General features: G+C 49.9%; 2 protein-coding genes across 4 annotated transcripts in view; one reads left to right on the top strand and one right to left on the bottom strand.

The window, feature by feature from the left end:
* Positions 1 to 1,265, bottom strand: part of sgce (sarcoglycan, epsilon) — a 14,849-nt gene extending 13,584 nt beyond the window's left edge. The window contains exons 1-2 of one of the 3 annotated variants that reach the window (XM_047018824.1): positions 960 to 1,265; positions 145 to 264 (exon numbers count right to left, since the gene is read on the bottom strand). In XM_047018824.1, the coding sequence (XP_046874780.1) occupies positions 145 to 264; positions 960 to 996 (157 nt within the window). In that variant the 5' untranslated portion in view covers positions 997 to 1,265. The remainder of the gene's footprint in view (positions 1 to 144; positions 265 to 959) is intronic. The other 2 variants (XM_047018822.1, XM_047018823.1) reach the window with 2 other exon arrangements.
* Positions 1 to 15,572, top strand: part of ppp1r9a (protein phosphatase 1, regulatory subunit 9A) — a 20,772-nt gene that overhangs the window by 2,110 nt on the left and 3,090 nt on the right. Inside the window, exons 4-5 of the mRNA XM_047019738.1 lie at positions 4,127 to 5,647; positions 14,850 to 15,017. Coding sequence (XP_046875694.1) covers positions 4,250 to 5,647; positions 14,850 to 15,017 — 1,566 coding nt within the window. The 5' untranslated portion in view covers positions 4,127 to 4,249. The remainder of the gene's footprint in view (positions 1 to 4,126; positions 5,648 to 14,849; positions 15,018 to 15,572) is intronic.

The following is a 15,572-nucleotide window of genomic DNA, read 5'->3' as shown; positions in this document are numbered from 1 at the left end:
CACAGAAAGCAGGTTCCACTCACGGACAATGCTTCTGTTAATAGGGATTTGGCGAACTGCTGGAGCTGTCACTGTGTTATAACACGGGGGTGGGTCAGGAGGCACAAAGACCTGTAGCACTTCACACCGGCCGCCCCCACTCACCATCTGCCGAGGGAAAAGACCCCAGACTCAAGCCCCTGGGAGGCTGAATGCGGCTGGTCTCCCCAGAGGAATCCTCATGTTTGGCAGTTGACGAACTCACAAAGCAAACTACCGTGGCGACTGAGAAAGACGTGACAGTTGGATATTAGATGTTATCTCTTATGTACAATACCAAATTCCGAAACTAATAAATGCATTTGTTATTCCAGGGCTAGTCTAAGAAAACATACCTGGCTGCGCGGTGTTAACAGTAGCCTACAGTATTACCGGAATTCGCCAATTCCGGTCAATTTATTGTGTGTACTCAACCAATATGCAGGTTTGTTGACCAAACTGTTTAAATTGCATAGCTACATTAATTACATGTTTTGCCTTAGTCTACAGTGTTATTAGCCTGAGTGCGGCTTGGTTTATGAATACTTTATTGTATAGGCCTACGAATATGTAGCTAATTCACCTGGCCCGAGCATCCAAATCGCTTTGGTAACAATGGATTAATATAATCCAGAATAAAAATGCGAGCAGCTAGCTAGCTAATAAAAGATGGATCAAAAATGCCCAATCAAAAGGTAAACATAACAAGCTGTACGTATTATTATGTCCAGTGAGAATTCTTATAAGTTTGGGGGGAAAGAAAGGAATTGCGTTTTCCAAACTAGATTCCCAAATAACGGGCCACCGCTATAGCTAATTTTTTCCATGACTCAAAGAAGGAAAGATTGAGCTTGCTAGCGCTAGTTTACAGCTAGCAGCCACGCTAGCATGCCATACATTACAAACCAGATACATTTCTGCCATTCAAAAACAATACGTACCCACAGACAGCCATACGATCACAAAAGAAGCGTCCATGTTGAACCCAGTCGTCAATTGCACATTAAAAATGTTTTTCTTCTAATCGCTAAGGGTTTGACAGCCATAACAAGCATCCCTTCTCTGCATTCCTCTCCCCGCCTCCTCGTTTTCCAGCAGCGCTATGTGGGAGCAGCTAGCAAGCTGTCATTGGTTGGGGACAGTGGAAACATCTGGCGCAGATGCTGCAGGAAATATAGACTGTCAAATTAAAACCTGTGGAAAACGAAGCCGCTGAATCGGGCAACGCCTTGCCTTCAATCTGATGGGATGCGATCTTCCCCCAGACTTTTGTGAAGATGTTATGTTTTCTCCGTTACACCAGTGGATGGCAATATATCTTACATAAACACTGAATGTCACACACTTTCCAAAGACTATCTCGTGTTCCATATCACTGTAAAAAGCATGTACATTTCGCTCAATGACCCCTTGCAGCGGTGTTTCGTGTGTCAATCAATACAGACCTATTCGTCTTGCCCCTCTGCACCCTCTACAAACCCCCCACTCACAGAGGGCAGTGAGAGGGTCTATTAAAACCTTAACCCCCCACTACACACTCTACAGAAGACAGATGCTCCTTTTCTAGCTATTTGCTCTCCAAAATCGTTTAGCTCATCAAAAGGATCGTAAAGCTGTCCCTAAAATCATCCTAAAACGTCTTGTTCTTCCTCTGCTGAACAAACACAAACTGCCCACACCTATGTTAAACATCGTCATTTTGTAAAAATCCGTAAAGCACAAAACATTGCGAGTAGGCCTACAACCCCAAAAATACACCGTAGGCCTACAGCCCCCTGGGTACTGTGTGTGAATTGGAGAAACAGCTGATGGTCAGAAAACAAGCCATTCCTCTTCTGTTCTGCTGTTTAAGCATTATGCCCTGAATTCCCGTTTCCCCCAGAGCTCGACAAACCGAGGACTCTATTCTCTCATTCAATCACTGCTCTGACGACCTACAAGATCTTAACTTCCCTTTTTTATCCACCACGTCCAACATATCACGAGTAGGCCTGTTCCTCCAATGTAACAGAACAGCCTAAAGCGCAATTCTGTATTTCGGGACCAGAATGGCGAAACAGAAACCATTTAATCACATTGGTAAGATATTATTGGACACCTTTACAATGATGTCTTTATTTCCAGGCTTCATCACATGGTACAGCCAGCCCAGCAAGCTCCGGGATTTTTTAACTGGTTTGATGTTCGTTATCGGATAGGCCTATACGGCATCTAGGCCTATAGTCTTTTAAATTAACTGAGACACGAGGAGGACAATAATGGCAGGGTTCTGCGTGAATAACACTCGTATATGAATTGCAACACTGAGATAGCCTACGGTGTGTGTGTGTGTGTGTCTGTGTTTGTGACCACGAATTAATAAGGTTTACTAAAATAAAATGTCAAATATTCACAAAATAACTAGTAGACATATTTCCCCCGCTTAGTCCCAGTGAAGTTATGTGCTGGTATTTGTGCTAGAATGCAGTTCACGAGAACCCCCCCTCCAAGCAGATTACCGGACCAAACCATTGCCACGATAACCTGCCACATGTGTTTGCCCTTTATAAAGCGTCGACATTCGCAACATAGGGCCGTATTTATTTGTACTGGGTGTGAAAATGACATTGGACGGCGTAGTATAAAAAAAATGTGCAACTGTACACCTCTCAACTGACAGGATGACTTCAGCGTCAACACCCCTATTGTGCGAATGGCAGCATCATCCACTGACTGCAATGGCGTTGTAGCGCTGTGTAGACCCCGGTGTGCAGGACCGAATGTCTCAGTAAGGCGACACAATACTGGACTTCTATAACTGCCTTGGATGGAAATGATTTATGCGAATGGACATTTACAACAAAAACGTTTTTCTACTGTTAATTAACTTTTGGATAATGCAAGTGTTTGTGGTCTTTCATCAAACGAAACCGAAGCAATGAATGTAAGTCACTCTTTTGTTTTGTAAGAGACATTGAAGGCTGCACGAGCAGGTTGCCTCAGTGTGGCAACTGCCAACTTCTGCTTCCTCCCTGTTTCAAACTACCAGAATCAGTAATGTGCCTCTGAAAAATCATAAAAGGAAATGAAATACCGAGCAACATTACATCCAATCTAAAATGGGGCTGTCAATCTTCTGCGGTTGAAGATGTGTTTTTGGTTCATTCCGCACGATGTGTCGAGTTGAAGCTGTATGTTTCAGGTTACAGTTTTATCTATTGCATCTTGAAGTTTGTTTTACCGTCTGCATTAATTGCAACACGCACCTGTTCACTTAAGATTGCACCGATTAGTATTTACATCTCCGTGCATTTTGTTGATTGCGTCGTGAAGCATCACAAATAGCAAGCTGGCATCAACTGCTGGCTGCATCTGTTTATTTTTCACGACATTGCTTAAAGACCTAAATGTATTTCGATGCAAAGCCGTTAGTATTTAGAGATTAACGTATATATATATATACCTGGCAGTGTTATGCCTTTTCATTTACCAAAACAATAATACAACCCAACTCTGTATTATGTCTAAACTCAATATATTGTGGTGTCAACAGTGTTTCGATTTCTCCGTAATGTCGGATTATAGACAGATATTTCTGTAGTGGAAACATGTTTCTGAGGTGGTAGAACAGCAGCGAGCGAGCTTGTTTTGAGCCGTCCTTCGGTCTCCCGTACTGTTAATCTGGATGATGATGGTGCAGAATATAGCGGTACCCCGGTGGAAGGTCAGCCTCACACTTTAGCTAAGCCTCGTCACAAATTCAACACATTTATTAGAAAATTGTTTCAATGGAAATCTGCCATCAATGATTCGATATGTCATTGACATCTGTTGTTTTATTCAGATGATTGTTTCTGGTCATTGTTAAGCATAAACTTCATACTTCTGTGCTTGAATTTTGATTACGGAGAGTTAACCCACCTTTCCGCACCGCAAGCATCATCAGCATTAGGATAAGCTTTTAGAGAGCAATTGCCTGTTACATTTAGTGCACTTGTCTTAAGAGCTTTTATGAAATTGCCAATGGACTGCCTCTGAGTGATGTTGTGTATGAAGTGTCTTTTATAGCCGGTAACCAAAATTATCTCCTCTTCCTGAGCTAACACAAACCTCTCTTGCTGTCCGGCAGGTGTGGAGAGGTTAGGAGCAGCTGTTTAAGCACACCAGGTCACCCGACATTCACCACTACCGAGCACGGTAGTCGAGATGAGGGCAGAGAGATGCTGAGATCCTCCCCAAGTCTGACGCCATCATGCTGAAGACGGAGGCCTCAGGGGAGAGGAGCACCCTGCGGAGTGCCTCCCCCCACCGCAACGCCTACCGGGCCGAGTTCCAGGCCCTGAAGAAGGCCTTCGACCAGCCCCTGGTGGAGGCCCCGCCCAAGCCCAGGGGCCCAGATGGGCCCCGACAGCCCCGGGGCCGCCAGTATGGGGCCCACGTCAGTCGTATCAAGGACATGTTCATGCAGATGACCTCGGAAGGGGTCCCCGTGGTCCCCAAGACCCCCAAGGGCCCGGAAGAAGCCGCACCCCAGAAGATGACGAAGCCGACCAACTTCATCAACAAATCTGACGGCTCCGTCATCAAGCTGCAGCACAGCGTGTCCGCGGAGCGAATTGCCAGCGGCGCCGGCGGCTCCAAGTTCTCTGAGACCCGTAAGCTGTTTGAGCAGCAGTCCCGCGACACGTCCCAGTCGCCCGTCTACTCGTACAGCCGAGACAAGAGGGGCTCCCACGAGCACCTGGACGACTGGCGGGGCCCGCGCTCCAACCGGGGAAGCACGGACTCCCTGGACTCCCTCTGCTCCAGGACCGAGGCCTCGTCTCCCACCGTCAGCCAGCTGAGCGCCGTGTTCGAGAACGTCGACCACCTCAGCCAGGGGGCGCCGGTCAGGAGGGGCCACGGCGGCCGCGCGCTCTACTCCCCCGACGGCTCGCACCGCCACGGGGACCTCAGCGAGGACGACTCGCGGCAGTCCCCGGTGCGAGGACTCAGGAGCCGCGTGGGAGGCGGGAAGTTCCCCATGTCCTCGTCGGAGGAGGACCTCCTGAGCCCCAGCCCTCTGGTGGAGCTGAAGCCTGACCCCCTGCGAGAGGAACCCCAGGAGAGAGGCACGGCGGCTGGGGAGGGCAAGCAGGATGGGAGGAGGGGTCTGGATGGCAGGATCACTGCCAACGGGACTCAGATCAACGGATCCTGCGAAGAGCAGAAACCCACCGAATCCGTGAAACCCACCGTGGAGGATAAAGTCGTTCCCTCGGCCTTGCGACCCTTGAAAGACACCGCAGATGGGGGTGAGACTCCCAGTAAGGTCCCAGACACCCCAGGCAGGGCAGATGGGGAACCCCAGAGAGAGGCTGAGGTTCCTGGGGAGAAGCAGACCCCGTCAGCCCCGGAGGACCAGGCTGAAGAAGGCCAGGAGGAGTACAGAGGGAACGAGAGGGTGATCTTCAACGCGGACGGAGACGCCTGTTACCAGGGCTGGGGGGAGAGCTGCACTGACCCAGAGGATGACCTCTACGGGGACGAGGACGAGGATGTCGTCTACGACCCCGGCGCCGACCTCACGGAGATTCCCGGTCTGCCTGAGGAGGACCACGAGGAAGTCCCCCCCAGCAGGAAGATCCGCTTCAGCACTGCCCCCATGATGGTGAGTGACACGATGGTTTCAGTCACACGCCCCAGTGCAGGGGTGTCCAGTCCTGGTCCTCGGGGTCCGCCGTCCTGTATGTGTCCTGACTGGACACCCCTGCCCTGGGGTGTACCATTTGGCTACGGTACAGCTGATTCACACGCGGGTAGTCTCTGCTGGTTGACTTGTTGGGCTGAGTTGTGTGCCTTTGAAGGTGCACTTCTCTTTGTAGGACCTAAAGAGTGTGTTATGAGTGTGTCGTAAGTGTGTTAGGTAGTATTGACCTGGACATTTGTATACGTTCTTCAGATCACATTCAAGTTAAATGAGTTATGTTCATCTGACAGTTGCCACAATCTCAAATGATCACGGTAGAAATGCTCTCTGCAGTTCCAATTGTCGGGAAGGTAAAACAATGATATATATCTCACAGCCAGCGTGTTTTCACCGTGCAGTGCAGTGGGGTCAGAGGCTCTGCCCTCTGGGGTGTGTACGGTCTGCCCCAACACAACATCTGCCCCTCAGCCTGGCTCTCTGGCTCCAAGCCCAGCCTCCAGCCCGGGTCCCAACCCGCTGCTCCCCTCCTGCCCCTCAGCCAGCCCCGGACTGACGGCTCACACAGCCTGCTTTACCTGCCTCAGTCTGGCTCTCAGAATATGAATAAATCAGCTTTATATGCCAAGTATACACAAACAAGGAATTTGGTTTCAGTTTTACACATTGATCTCTGGGTACTCGCACAGAAATAAGATCCTATTTAGAAAAGAACACGGGCGGGTAGAGCAAGTAAAGTAAAAATAACAGATTTGTTAATCAAACATGAGTTCAGGGCAGCTTGTCTTTACCTGCCTCAGTCCAGGTTTGTCAGAATCAGAGTCAGTTTGTCAGTTCTACCTACAGGAGGAAGTCAGCTGTTCTGGGTGATTTCCATCCAGACTCCCAGCCCTGTCATCTGCTGACAGAGAAACAGCCCAGGAGGTTTCAGTGGGGTTTGGACTCCACACTGTATGTGTGTGTGTGTATGTGTCTGTGTACACTGTGTGTGAGAGTATCTGTTTACCCTCTGTGTGTGTGTGCGTTGCCCCTCCCACAGTATTTTCCCATGGGGATCAGAGGGGGTAATTGCTGTGTGTTGTCAGTTGTCAGATAGGACTTCCTATTGTTTCCTGTGCTAATTCCTGAGGAATGCCTGCCTGCCTGTCTGTCTGTCTGCCTGGTTGTCTGCCTGTCTGTCTGTCTGTCTGCCTGCCATGATCTGCCCTGAGCACGCAAATATTTACCAGCTCATCTCAGAGATCAAGCATCAGATGATAGGAGACTATGGCCAGAGATTACCAAACTACAGACAATGCATTGCATCATTTTCCAAGGGATGAATTATGCATCTGTTTTCAAACATTTGAACATTGCTTATTTGTTGTTACGGATGGCAGGCTGAAAGGATTCAGAAATCCCTTCAACCAATTCAGATTATAACAAACATATTTGTTTTATGTTCATCATTTATCTCCTTTTTTTAATCATGGATATTTTCCACTTTATCTACTGACCTAGAGTAACAACACACAAACATTTATATCTTTATGAGGATTTTGTGTGTGTCTTTGGTTATGTCTGCACGTGTTTGCGTACTTGTGCAATGTGATTATGCTGGGTAAGGGTTAGACCATAAGGACTGCATTATTCTGAAGAAAAGGTTCGGTTTAGAGGAGTGTGTGTGGGATTAGCGTTAACGCAAACATTCCCAGAGTTGATATAGATCCTATTAGCATGCAGTAATGAAGCAGAACAATTACCCTAGTTATTTTAGAGGAGACACGTGACGTTGACTCGCTAATGCTCCTCATGTTCTCACGCACACACACACGCACACGCACACACACACACACACACACAAGCACAGTTAACAATCGTGTGGGTATGTGTGGCTTGATCCTGATCAGGTGCATACACCGGATTAAACATATTAGGCAAGTCTCTCTAAGAAGGTGATCATATTCTTCGAATTCCATAATCAGATCATAGGCCTGGGGCACATCTGAACTGTCTGACTGATTAGCTAGGTAAGAGGAGGATCCTCCAGACTCTGCCCTCTTAGTCAGTTTTCTGTAGCGACTCAGCTGTTGGCTGATGGAGGATTGAAACTGGGCTGCTGTTTAGGTAGGTCTGTTTTGTCGACCAAGTTTCTTCCTTCCCCTAACCTCTGTCATTAGAATATTGAATATGGGACATAAACCCCAGTAAATATGTCTCAGTGCCTCAATAGGTAGAGGAGACTGAATACTGCTTTACAGCAGAGGAGAAATATGGAAGCGCTTCAGGCCTCTGTTTTGTCTGAATAAAGGTTCTGCCTTGTGTTCATTAATCGTATGGAATATTCAGCAGTCTTTTCTGCTCTGCTCTAACAGGCTCTGCTGTAACAGGCTCTGCTCTAACAGGCTCTGCTCTGCTCTAACGGGCTCTGCTGTAACAGGCTCTGCTGTAGCAGGCTCTGCTGTAACAGGCTCTGCTGTAGCAGGCTCTGCGCTAACAGGCTCTGCTCTAACAGGCTCTGCTGTTACAGGCTCTGCTCTAACGGGCTCTGCTCTAACGGGCTCTGCTCTAACGGGCTCTGCTCTAACGGGCTCTGCTCTAACGGGCTCTGCTGTAACAGGCTCTGCTCTGCTGTAACAGGCTCTGCTGTAACAGGCTCTGCTCTGCTGTAACAGGCTCTGCTCTGCTGTAACAGGCTCTGCTGTAACAGGCTCTGCTCTGCTGTAACAGGCTCTGCTCTAACGGGCTCTGCTCTAACGGGCTCTGCTCTAACGGGCTCTGCTCTAACAGGCTCTGCTCTGCTCTAACGGGCTCTGCTGTAACAGGCTCTGCTGTAACATGCTCTGCTGTAACAGGCTCTGCTCTGCTGTAACAGGCTCTGCTGTAACAGGCTCTGCTCTGCTGTAACAGGCTCTGCTCTAACAGGCTTTGCTGTAACAGGCTCTGTTTTAGGCTTCTCTGGTCGCTTCTCTATTTCCCCCCAATTTTTTTGGAAAGGTAAAAAAATATAATTCTAAACAAAGTTTAAGAATATTTTTCCGCATGCGTGTGAGAAACATCTTCGGAAAAAAGTTTTGTGTGTGTGACAAAAACATTTTGAAAAAAGGTTTCCTAAGGTTAAAACAATATTTGTGAAAAATATTTTCCATCATTGATGAGTTTACTCTACTGTACTCTATCATACTGCCCCCCCTTCGCCTCCACCCCTTCCTAACACACACACACAACTCTCTCACACACACACACACTCTGGTACAACCACACACAGGCTGGTCTGTCCTGCCACTCGCCTCAGAGGAGAACAGTCAGCGTTCTGTGTTTTGTCCTGGTGACAGAGACAAAGCCAGACCTGGTCCCTGAGTTCACCCACATGACAGCAGCTCCACCCTGGCACTGAGGACCGAGGAAGTAACAACAGAAATGTTGCTGCTCCATCTTAATCTTGAGGTCCCCCCTCCCCCTCACACCCCTCCCCCTCACACCCCTCCCCCTCACACCCCTCCCCCTCACACCCCTTCCCGTACCCGTCTTGTGTTGTTACTCATACTGGGGGGCGGATGAGGGGGGTGAACCAGTCCAGTATGCCCTGCTTTTAAAACCTTAATTCTTGTTGGATTTTCGTTCCAGAGGCTAGCTAGCCCAGACGGAGGCTAGCTAGCCCAGACGGAGGCTAGCTAGCCCGGACGGTCAAAGCTGGCGTGTCAGCTTATAGAACATGAACATACACTCTCCACAAAGATGCGGCGATTAAAGATTAGATTAGATTGAAGATTAGTCGATGGTCCTGCTCGTTCGACCCCTGACCTCACTGGTTACATAGAACAGTTACACACGATTGTATATGTCAACCCAACCCTCTCTACATCCTTGTCTTCTCTGCATATGTATGGAGTACCATGTGAGCCATGTCATACAAGGACTTTTCTTTATTGTGGATGCTGTCTTCTCTGGTTCTGTCCTCCCCGGCCTCCCCTCCCCTCCTCCTTTCCTCCTCCCCTCCTCTCCTCTCCTCCTCCCCTCCTCCCCTCCTCCTCCCCTCCTCCCCTCCTCCTCCACTCCTCCCCATCTCTCCTCCCCTCCTCCTCTCTTCCTCCCCTCCTCTCCTCTCCTCTTCCCTCCTCTCCTCCTCCCCTCCTCCTTTCTTCCTCCCCTCCTCTCCTCTTCCCTCCTCTCCTCCTCCCCTCCTCCTTTCCTCCTCCCCTCCTCTCCTCTCCTCTTCCCTCCCCTCCTCCTCCACTCCTCCCCATCTCCCCATCTCTCCTCCTCTCCTCCTCTCCTCTCCTCTTCCCTCCTCTCCTCCTCCCCTCCTCCTTTCCTCCTCCCCTCCTCTCCTCTCCTCTCCTCTTCCCTCCTCTCCTCCTCCCCTCCTCCTCCACTCCTCCCCATCTCTCCTCCTCTCCTCCTTTTCCTCCTCCACTCCTCTCTTCTCTCTGGCTGTATAAACACCATTTACCTGCTCTTTATTGAAACACTGTGGCTGGCTGGAGTGATCAGTTTCACCCTCCTGGGCTGCGTCTCCACATCCTAATAGAATGAAGTGGATGTGAAGGACTGCTGGAGGTTCCCCTGATTCAGTCACAGTTCCCCTCCTCCACCCACCTCGTTCTCATGTCCAGGAGTCCAGGGTAGAGGCTGTCCTCTGGGCTGGGTGGAGGATGAGGGGAGCTGGGAGAGGGTGTGTGTGTGTGTGTGTGTATACAGGGCCTTGGGCTGGGTTGTTCCCTGGCTGATAAGATGATGCTGTCTAAGTGGTCCCTGAATAATCGACTCTCATAACAGTGTTCTGCTGTGGAGTTTCCTACTTGGGTGATAATACACTGGGTGATTATGCCATGATGCTATACCATTATACCATCATGCCCTTGTGTATATAGTAAGTGTATATAGTAAGTGTGTATAGTATGTGTGTGTGTGAGAGGCTGACATCAGAGGCTGTGAGGCTTGTGTCTGAGATGCTCCAGGCCCTGCTAGACAGAGAGGACCTGCGTGGAGCCAGATGCACAGACCAGACCTCCATGCTGACACGTATTCCCCACCCCCCTGAAGACCTGTCACACTTTCAGCCATAGAAATCTCTCTGAAAACCCAGAAATCATTTGACACTCTTTAAAAGACAACAGTCGCTTGTAGCTTTTTGTCTTGCAGCCTAGGTTAGCAAGCAGAATGTTACCCCAACCCACAGAGCTAGCCGTCTCCTGTGTCTCTCCCCTCAGATGAACTCTAATTCTCCTCCCACAGCTTTCTTTCTCTCTCCATCCCTGTCTCTCTCTGTCTCCTCCATCTCACCCACTCCCCCTCACTCTACCTCTCTCCTTCATTTCTCTTTCGCTCTATCTCTCTCTCTCTCTTTCTTCATCTCTGTCTCCACCTCCCTCTTTCCCTCCCTCTCTCTCTCTCCTTCATCTCTCTTTCTCTATCTCTGAAGCTTGCCAGCGTTGCCATAAAACTCATAATTATCCTGAGTGTGACTGGGTGTAATGGGTCGGAACTGAGCTTGATGAGGAGCAGGATGATGGCGCTGGCCTGGGGTGCGGCGAGACAGCGTGTGTCGGCCCCTCTCCCTTCAGCCTGCGTCGTGGCAACGACCAAGTCAGACCAGTTGATTTTGAGGTTGTCATATTCAGCTACTTTGAAGAGCCCAACTGCTGTTAGTACACAACCAGGCCATCCCCATGGTTAGGTACGGAACACAGGACTCTCTTCTGAACCCGGAGCCCCAGACACAGGTGTCATGTGAGCGCTTCCTGCTTCCTGTTCTGGGGGAACCGAGGTGTGGCTGAGTGGGAGGGATTCTCCTCCTTCTGACTGTCAACACCCTCAAACGTCAGAAACACTGTGGTTTCTGTGGTGGCCTACGTACACGAGAGAGAGAGGGAGAGGGAGAGGGAGGGAGAGGGAGAGGGAGAGGGAGAGGGAGAGGGAGAGGGAGAGGGAGAGGGAGAGGGAGAGGGAGAGGGAGAGGGAGAGAGCCGGTGTGTGTATTATTCATAGGCTGAGGTTTCTGTGTTCTGGTTGAGGGTGTCACCTGAGCTTGTCCACGGCTGCATCTTTAACGACGCAGGAAAGAGGAGCCGATCTGGTGGTTTGGGAGACCGCACCCTGACAAAGCCCCGCCCCCTAGCTTACTTTTGCATCAGAATGCTAGCTTAGTTTAGCAGGAGCTAATTGAATATTCAGTGTAGTTGCAGACAATGCTAATTGCCAGCACATGCTAGCAAGGATTACCCTACCCTTGAGGGCTCTCACATTTACAAGACACATTCGATTCTACAGCCCTCTAACAACCAGCCATTTGTCATCATCACAAGCAGTGTCACACACACACACACACATTGAACACACACATATTATGTGTAACCACATGGAATGAAGAGAGCTATTGTTGACATCCCCTGAGTCGTTTAGTCTGTGTTGTTTACCCAATTACTTCTGACACACATGCACACACACACATGCACACACACACATGCACACACACACATTCCAATGGGCCCACAGGGGGCAGTGTTGTGGGTGAGAGGGATTGTCCCAGGGGCCAGGGCCTGTGCTGCATTCAGCCCACAGTGAGCTGAGAGTTCATGAAAAAGACAGCCTGGTACAATGACCACTTACTGGTACCAGTTATCAAAATAAGATACAAAGGTTTGTCTGTCTCTCAAAACAGAAATGCATGTGAGTGTGTTTGAATGGAGCTTGTGTGTGTTGTGTTGTGTTCATGTTCTGTGTGTGTGTGTGTGTGTGTGTGTAAGTATGGAGTTGTATTGTGTGTGTGTGTGTATCTGCATTTGCGAGGAACGTGGCCACAGGTATGTGAGGGAATTCTAATGAGCTCAGTTGTCGCAGTGTAGACAGCACGCCCCTGTGTGTGTGTGTGTTACAGCACGCCCCTGTGTGTGTGTGACAGCACGCCCCTGTGTGTGTGTGTGTGTGTGTCAGCACGCCCCTGTGTGTGTGTGTGTGTGTGTGTGTGTGTAGACAGCACGCCCCTGTGTGTGTGTGTGTGTGTGTGTGTGTAGACAGCACGCTCCTGTGTGTGTGTGTGTGTCGCTGGGTGTGAGCCAGGGAGGCAGGCTGCTAGCCCCGCCCCCTCCCTGGCCCCGCCCCTTCCCTGGCCCTGGTTGCTTCCATGAGGGTGCTGGCACCCTCTCTGCCATGCCTAAGGGCTGTTTAATGTGATTAGCGGCGGTTGGCCTGGCACTAGCATCCAGTGGCCATTCTGGCTCTCAGAGACCCCCCCTCTCTCTCTTCTGCTGTCTTGATCTCTCTCTCCCCTCCTCTGATTTCTCTTACCCCCCATTCCCTCCTCCCTCCCTTCCCTCCTCCCTCTCCCCCTCCCCCTCCTTCCCTCCCTCTCCCCCTCCTTCCCTCCCTCCCCCGTGGCTCCGAGCCCCCAGGCCCATCCTCAGACTGCCCTGAGAGAAGGCAGTCAGATGTGATTTGGCTAAAGGGGAGATCATCATATGAATACTGAACAGTGGTGGCCCTGCCTGATGCCTCTCTCTCTCTCTCTCTCTCTCTCTCTCTCTCTCTGTCTCTCTCTCTGTCTCTCTCTCTCTGTCTCTCTCTCTGTCTCTCTCTGTCTCTCTCTCTGTCTCTCTCTCTGTCTCTCTCTGTCTTTCTCTATGTCTCTATGTCTCTCTCTCTCTCTCTCTCTCTCTCTCTCTCTTTGTCTCTCTCTCTATGTCTCTCTATCTCTCTCTCTGTCTCTCTCTCTATGTCTCTCTCTCTCTATGTCTCTCTCTGTCTATCTCTCTCTGTCTCTCCATGTCTCTATCTCTGTCTGTCTGTCTCTCCTCCCTCTCTCCACAGCCTCATACAGTATCATACAGTAAAGTGGAAGGAGATCTTACTAAATACTGCACTGAACTCTCCCTCTGCGCCGACTGGGAAACCAGCTACACATTTCATATATATTTCAGCAGCAAAAAATATATGTAAATATTTCAGCAGAAAAGTACTCTTATGCCAGTCCAGACCCACCGCCTTTGCCAGAACTAACAAGTTCTCTGAAGTTCTGCTCATTCGCTTGGAACAGCGAAGCCTTAAAACGGCTGCTTAAATAACTCCCACTGCATTTAGAGCATTAGTTGTAGAAAACTGTAGAAATCAAGCATGTTCAGGAGCAGGTTATCGAACCTGCTGGAGGGACTTCTGGTCTGGAGAGAGAGATGGAGGCAAGCAGGAGAGAGATGGGGAAGCAGGAGAGGATGGAGAGAGAGGGGGGGGGAAGCAGGAGAGAATGGAGAGAGAGAGGGAAGCTGCTGAGGAAAAGGAGATGAAAAAAGTGATCAGGAGGGGAAAGTTGTCTGATGCAGCAGTGGTGAGAGAGAGAGAGAGACAGAGAGAGAGAGACAGAGAGAGAGGGAGAGAGTGATACAGAGAGAGAGACAGAGAGAGGGAGACAGAGAGGGAGGGAGAGAGAGAGAGAGAGAGAGAGAGAGAGAGAGAGAGAGGGAGAAAGAGAAAGACATAGAGAGGGAGAGTGATACAGAGAGAGGGAGAGAGAGAGAGACATAGAGAGGGAGAGTGATACAGAGAGAGGGGGAGAAAGAGAGACATAGAGTTTGATAGGGAGATGGTGTTGTGTGTGAGTTCCTACCAAGTCTCCTCCCCCAGCTGCAGTAGAGGTCATGGTTTGAACGGGAGCGAGCGTACGACCCTCTCCACCCCAGCGAGCGGGCTGACAGGATTGGAATGGGCGGCGGCGTTGCAGAGGGATGGGCAGTGCTGTGAGCTGATTGGTCGGTATTGAGTGCAAGGACCCTGTTTGGATCTCCTGCACGCAATGTTCCTGAGGCGTTGGCCAATCAGGGCCCAGATCTGGGGCAGCAGTGTTGTGTCCTTGTTGCCTCCCTGCCAGTAGGGGAGAGAGGTTAGAAAACATGTTTACAGTAAACGCAACATGTGTCTGAACTTCCTGTTATAGAACATGTGTTGCGAACACGTTTCCCGTTATTGAAAGTGTTTGAGAACAAGCTTCCAGTTCTAGAACGTGTATCTGACCAGGGTTCCTGTCCTAGAACGTGTATCTGACCAGGGTTCCTGTCCTAGAACGTGTATCTGACCAGGTTTCCTCTTCTAAAGCGTGTATCTGAGTAGGGTTCCTGTTCTAGAAGGTGTGTCTGACCAGGGTTCCTGTTCTAGAAGGTGTATCTGAGTAAGGTTCCTGTGTGTCCTCTGCCCCCAGGTGTTCAACACCTACTGCAACGAGGACTACGACCGCAGGAACGAGGAGGTGGACCCCGTGGCGTCCTCGGCGGAGTACGAGCTGGAGAAGAGGGTGGAGAAGCTGGAGCTGTTCCCCGTGGAGCTGGAGAAAGGTGGGCGGAGGAGCCGCCATGGCAACACCGCCATGGCAACACCCAATCAATAAAGCAATAAATCAAACTATTTATACAGTGCATTTCATACCAGGAGGCAACACAATGCGCTTCACAGAGTGGGAAAAGGGTGGGTGACCAACACTTATGTTTGACACACATTTTACAGAAGGAAGCAAAAACAGCCACAAGCAATGTCACAGAGGGCTTCAGAGACGCCCTTAGAAATGCCCCTAAACTGACCGAAACTCCAACCACTAAACTCCACCACCCTTACCCCACTTACTAGTGAGTAGTGAGCTGCTGGTACCTAGCTCCCCTGAGAGCTCTACACAGGATGCTCCAGGATACCCAGCCCACATCGCAGGGCTTCTGGCCTAGTACGTAATCCCATAATGGCTCCTGGATTATTGGTGTGGAGCAGAGAGAGGTGTTATAATCCCAGGGTGGCTCCCCAGGACATGTTTCTGTCCAGCCCTGCAGATCGATCTCTGGGTCCATTTATGAATCAATGAGCCCTCCATTCGGCCATCCATACGGCCGTAATCTGCCCATCCACTCACCCTGAAACGTGCACACACACACATCCT

The sequence above is a fragment of the Hypomesus transpacificus genome, chromosome 4 (genome assembly GCF_021917145.1).
Source record: "Hypomesus transpacificus isolate Combined female chromosome 4, fHypTra1, whole genome shotgun sequence".
In the NCBI taxonomy this organism is placed as follows: Eukaryota; Metazoa; Chordata; class Actinopteri; order Osmeriformes; family Osmeridae; genus Hypomesus; species Hypomesus transpacificus.
The sequence above is the reverse complement of the archived record's forward strand: the minus strand, read 5'-3'. Positions and strand labels throughout refer to the sequence as shown.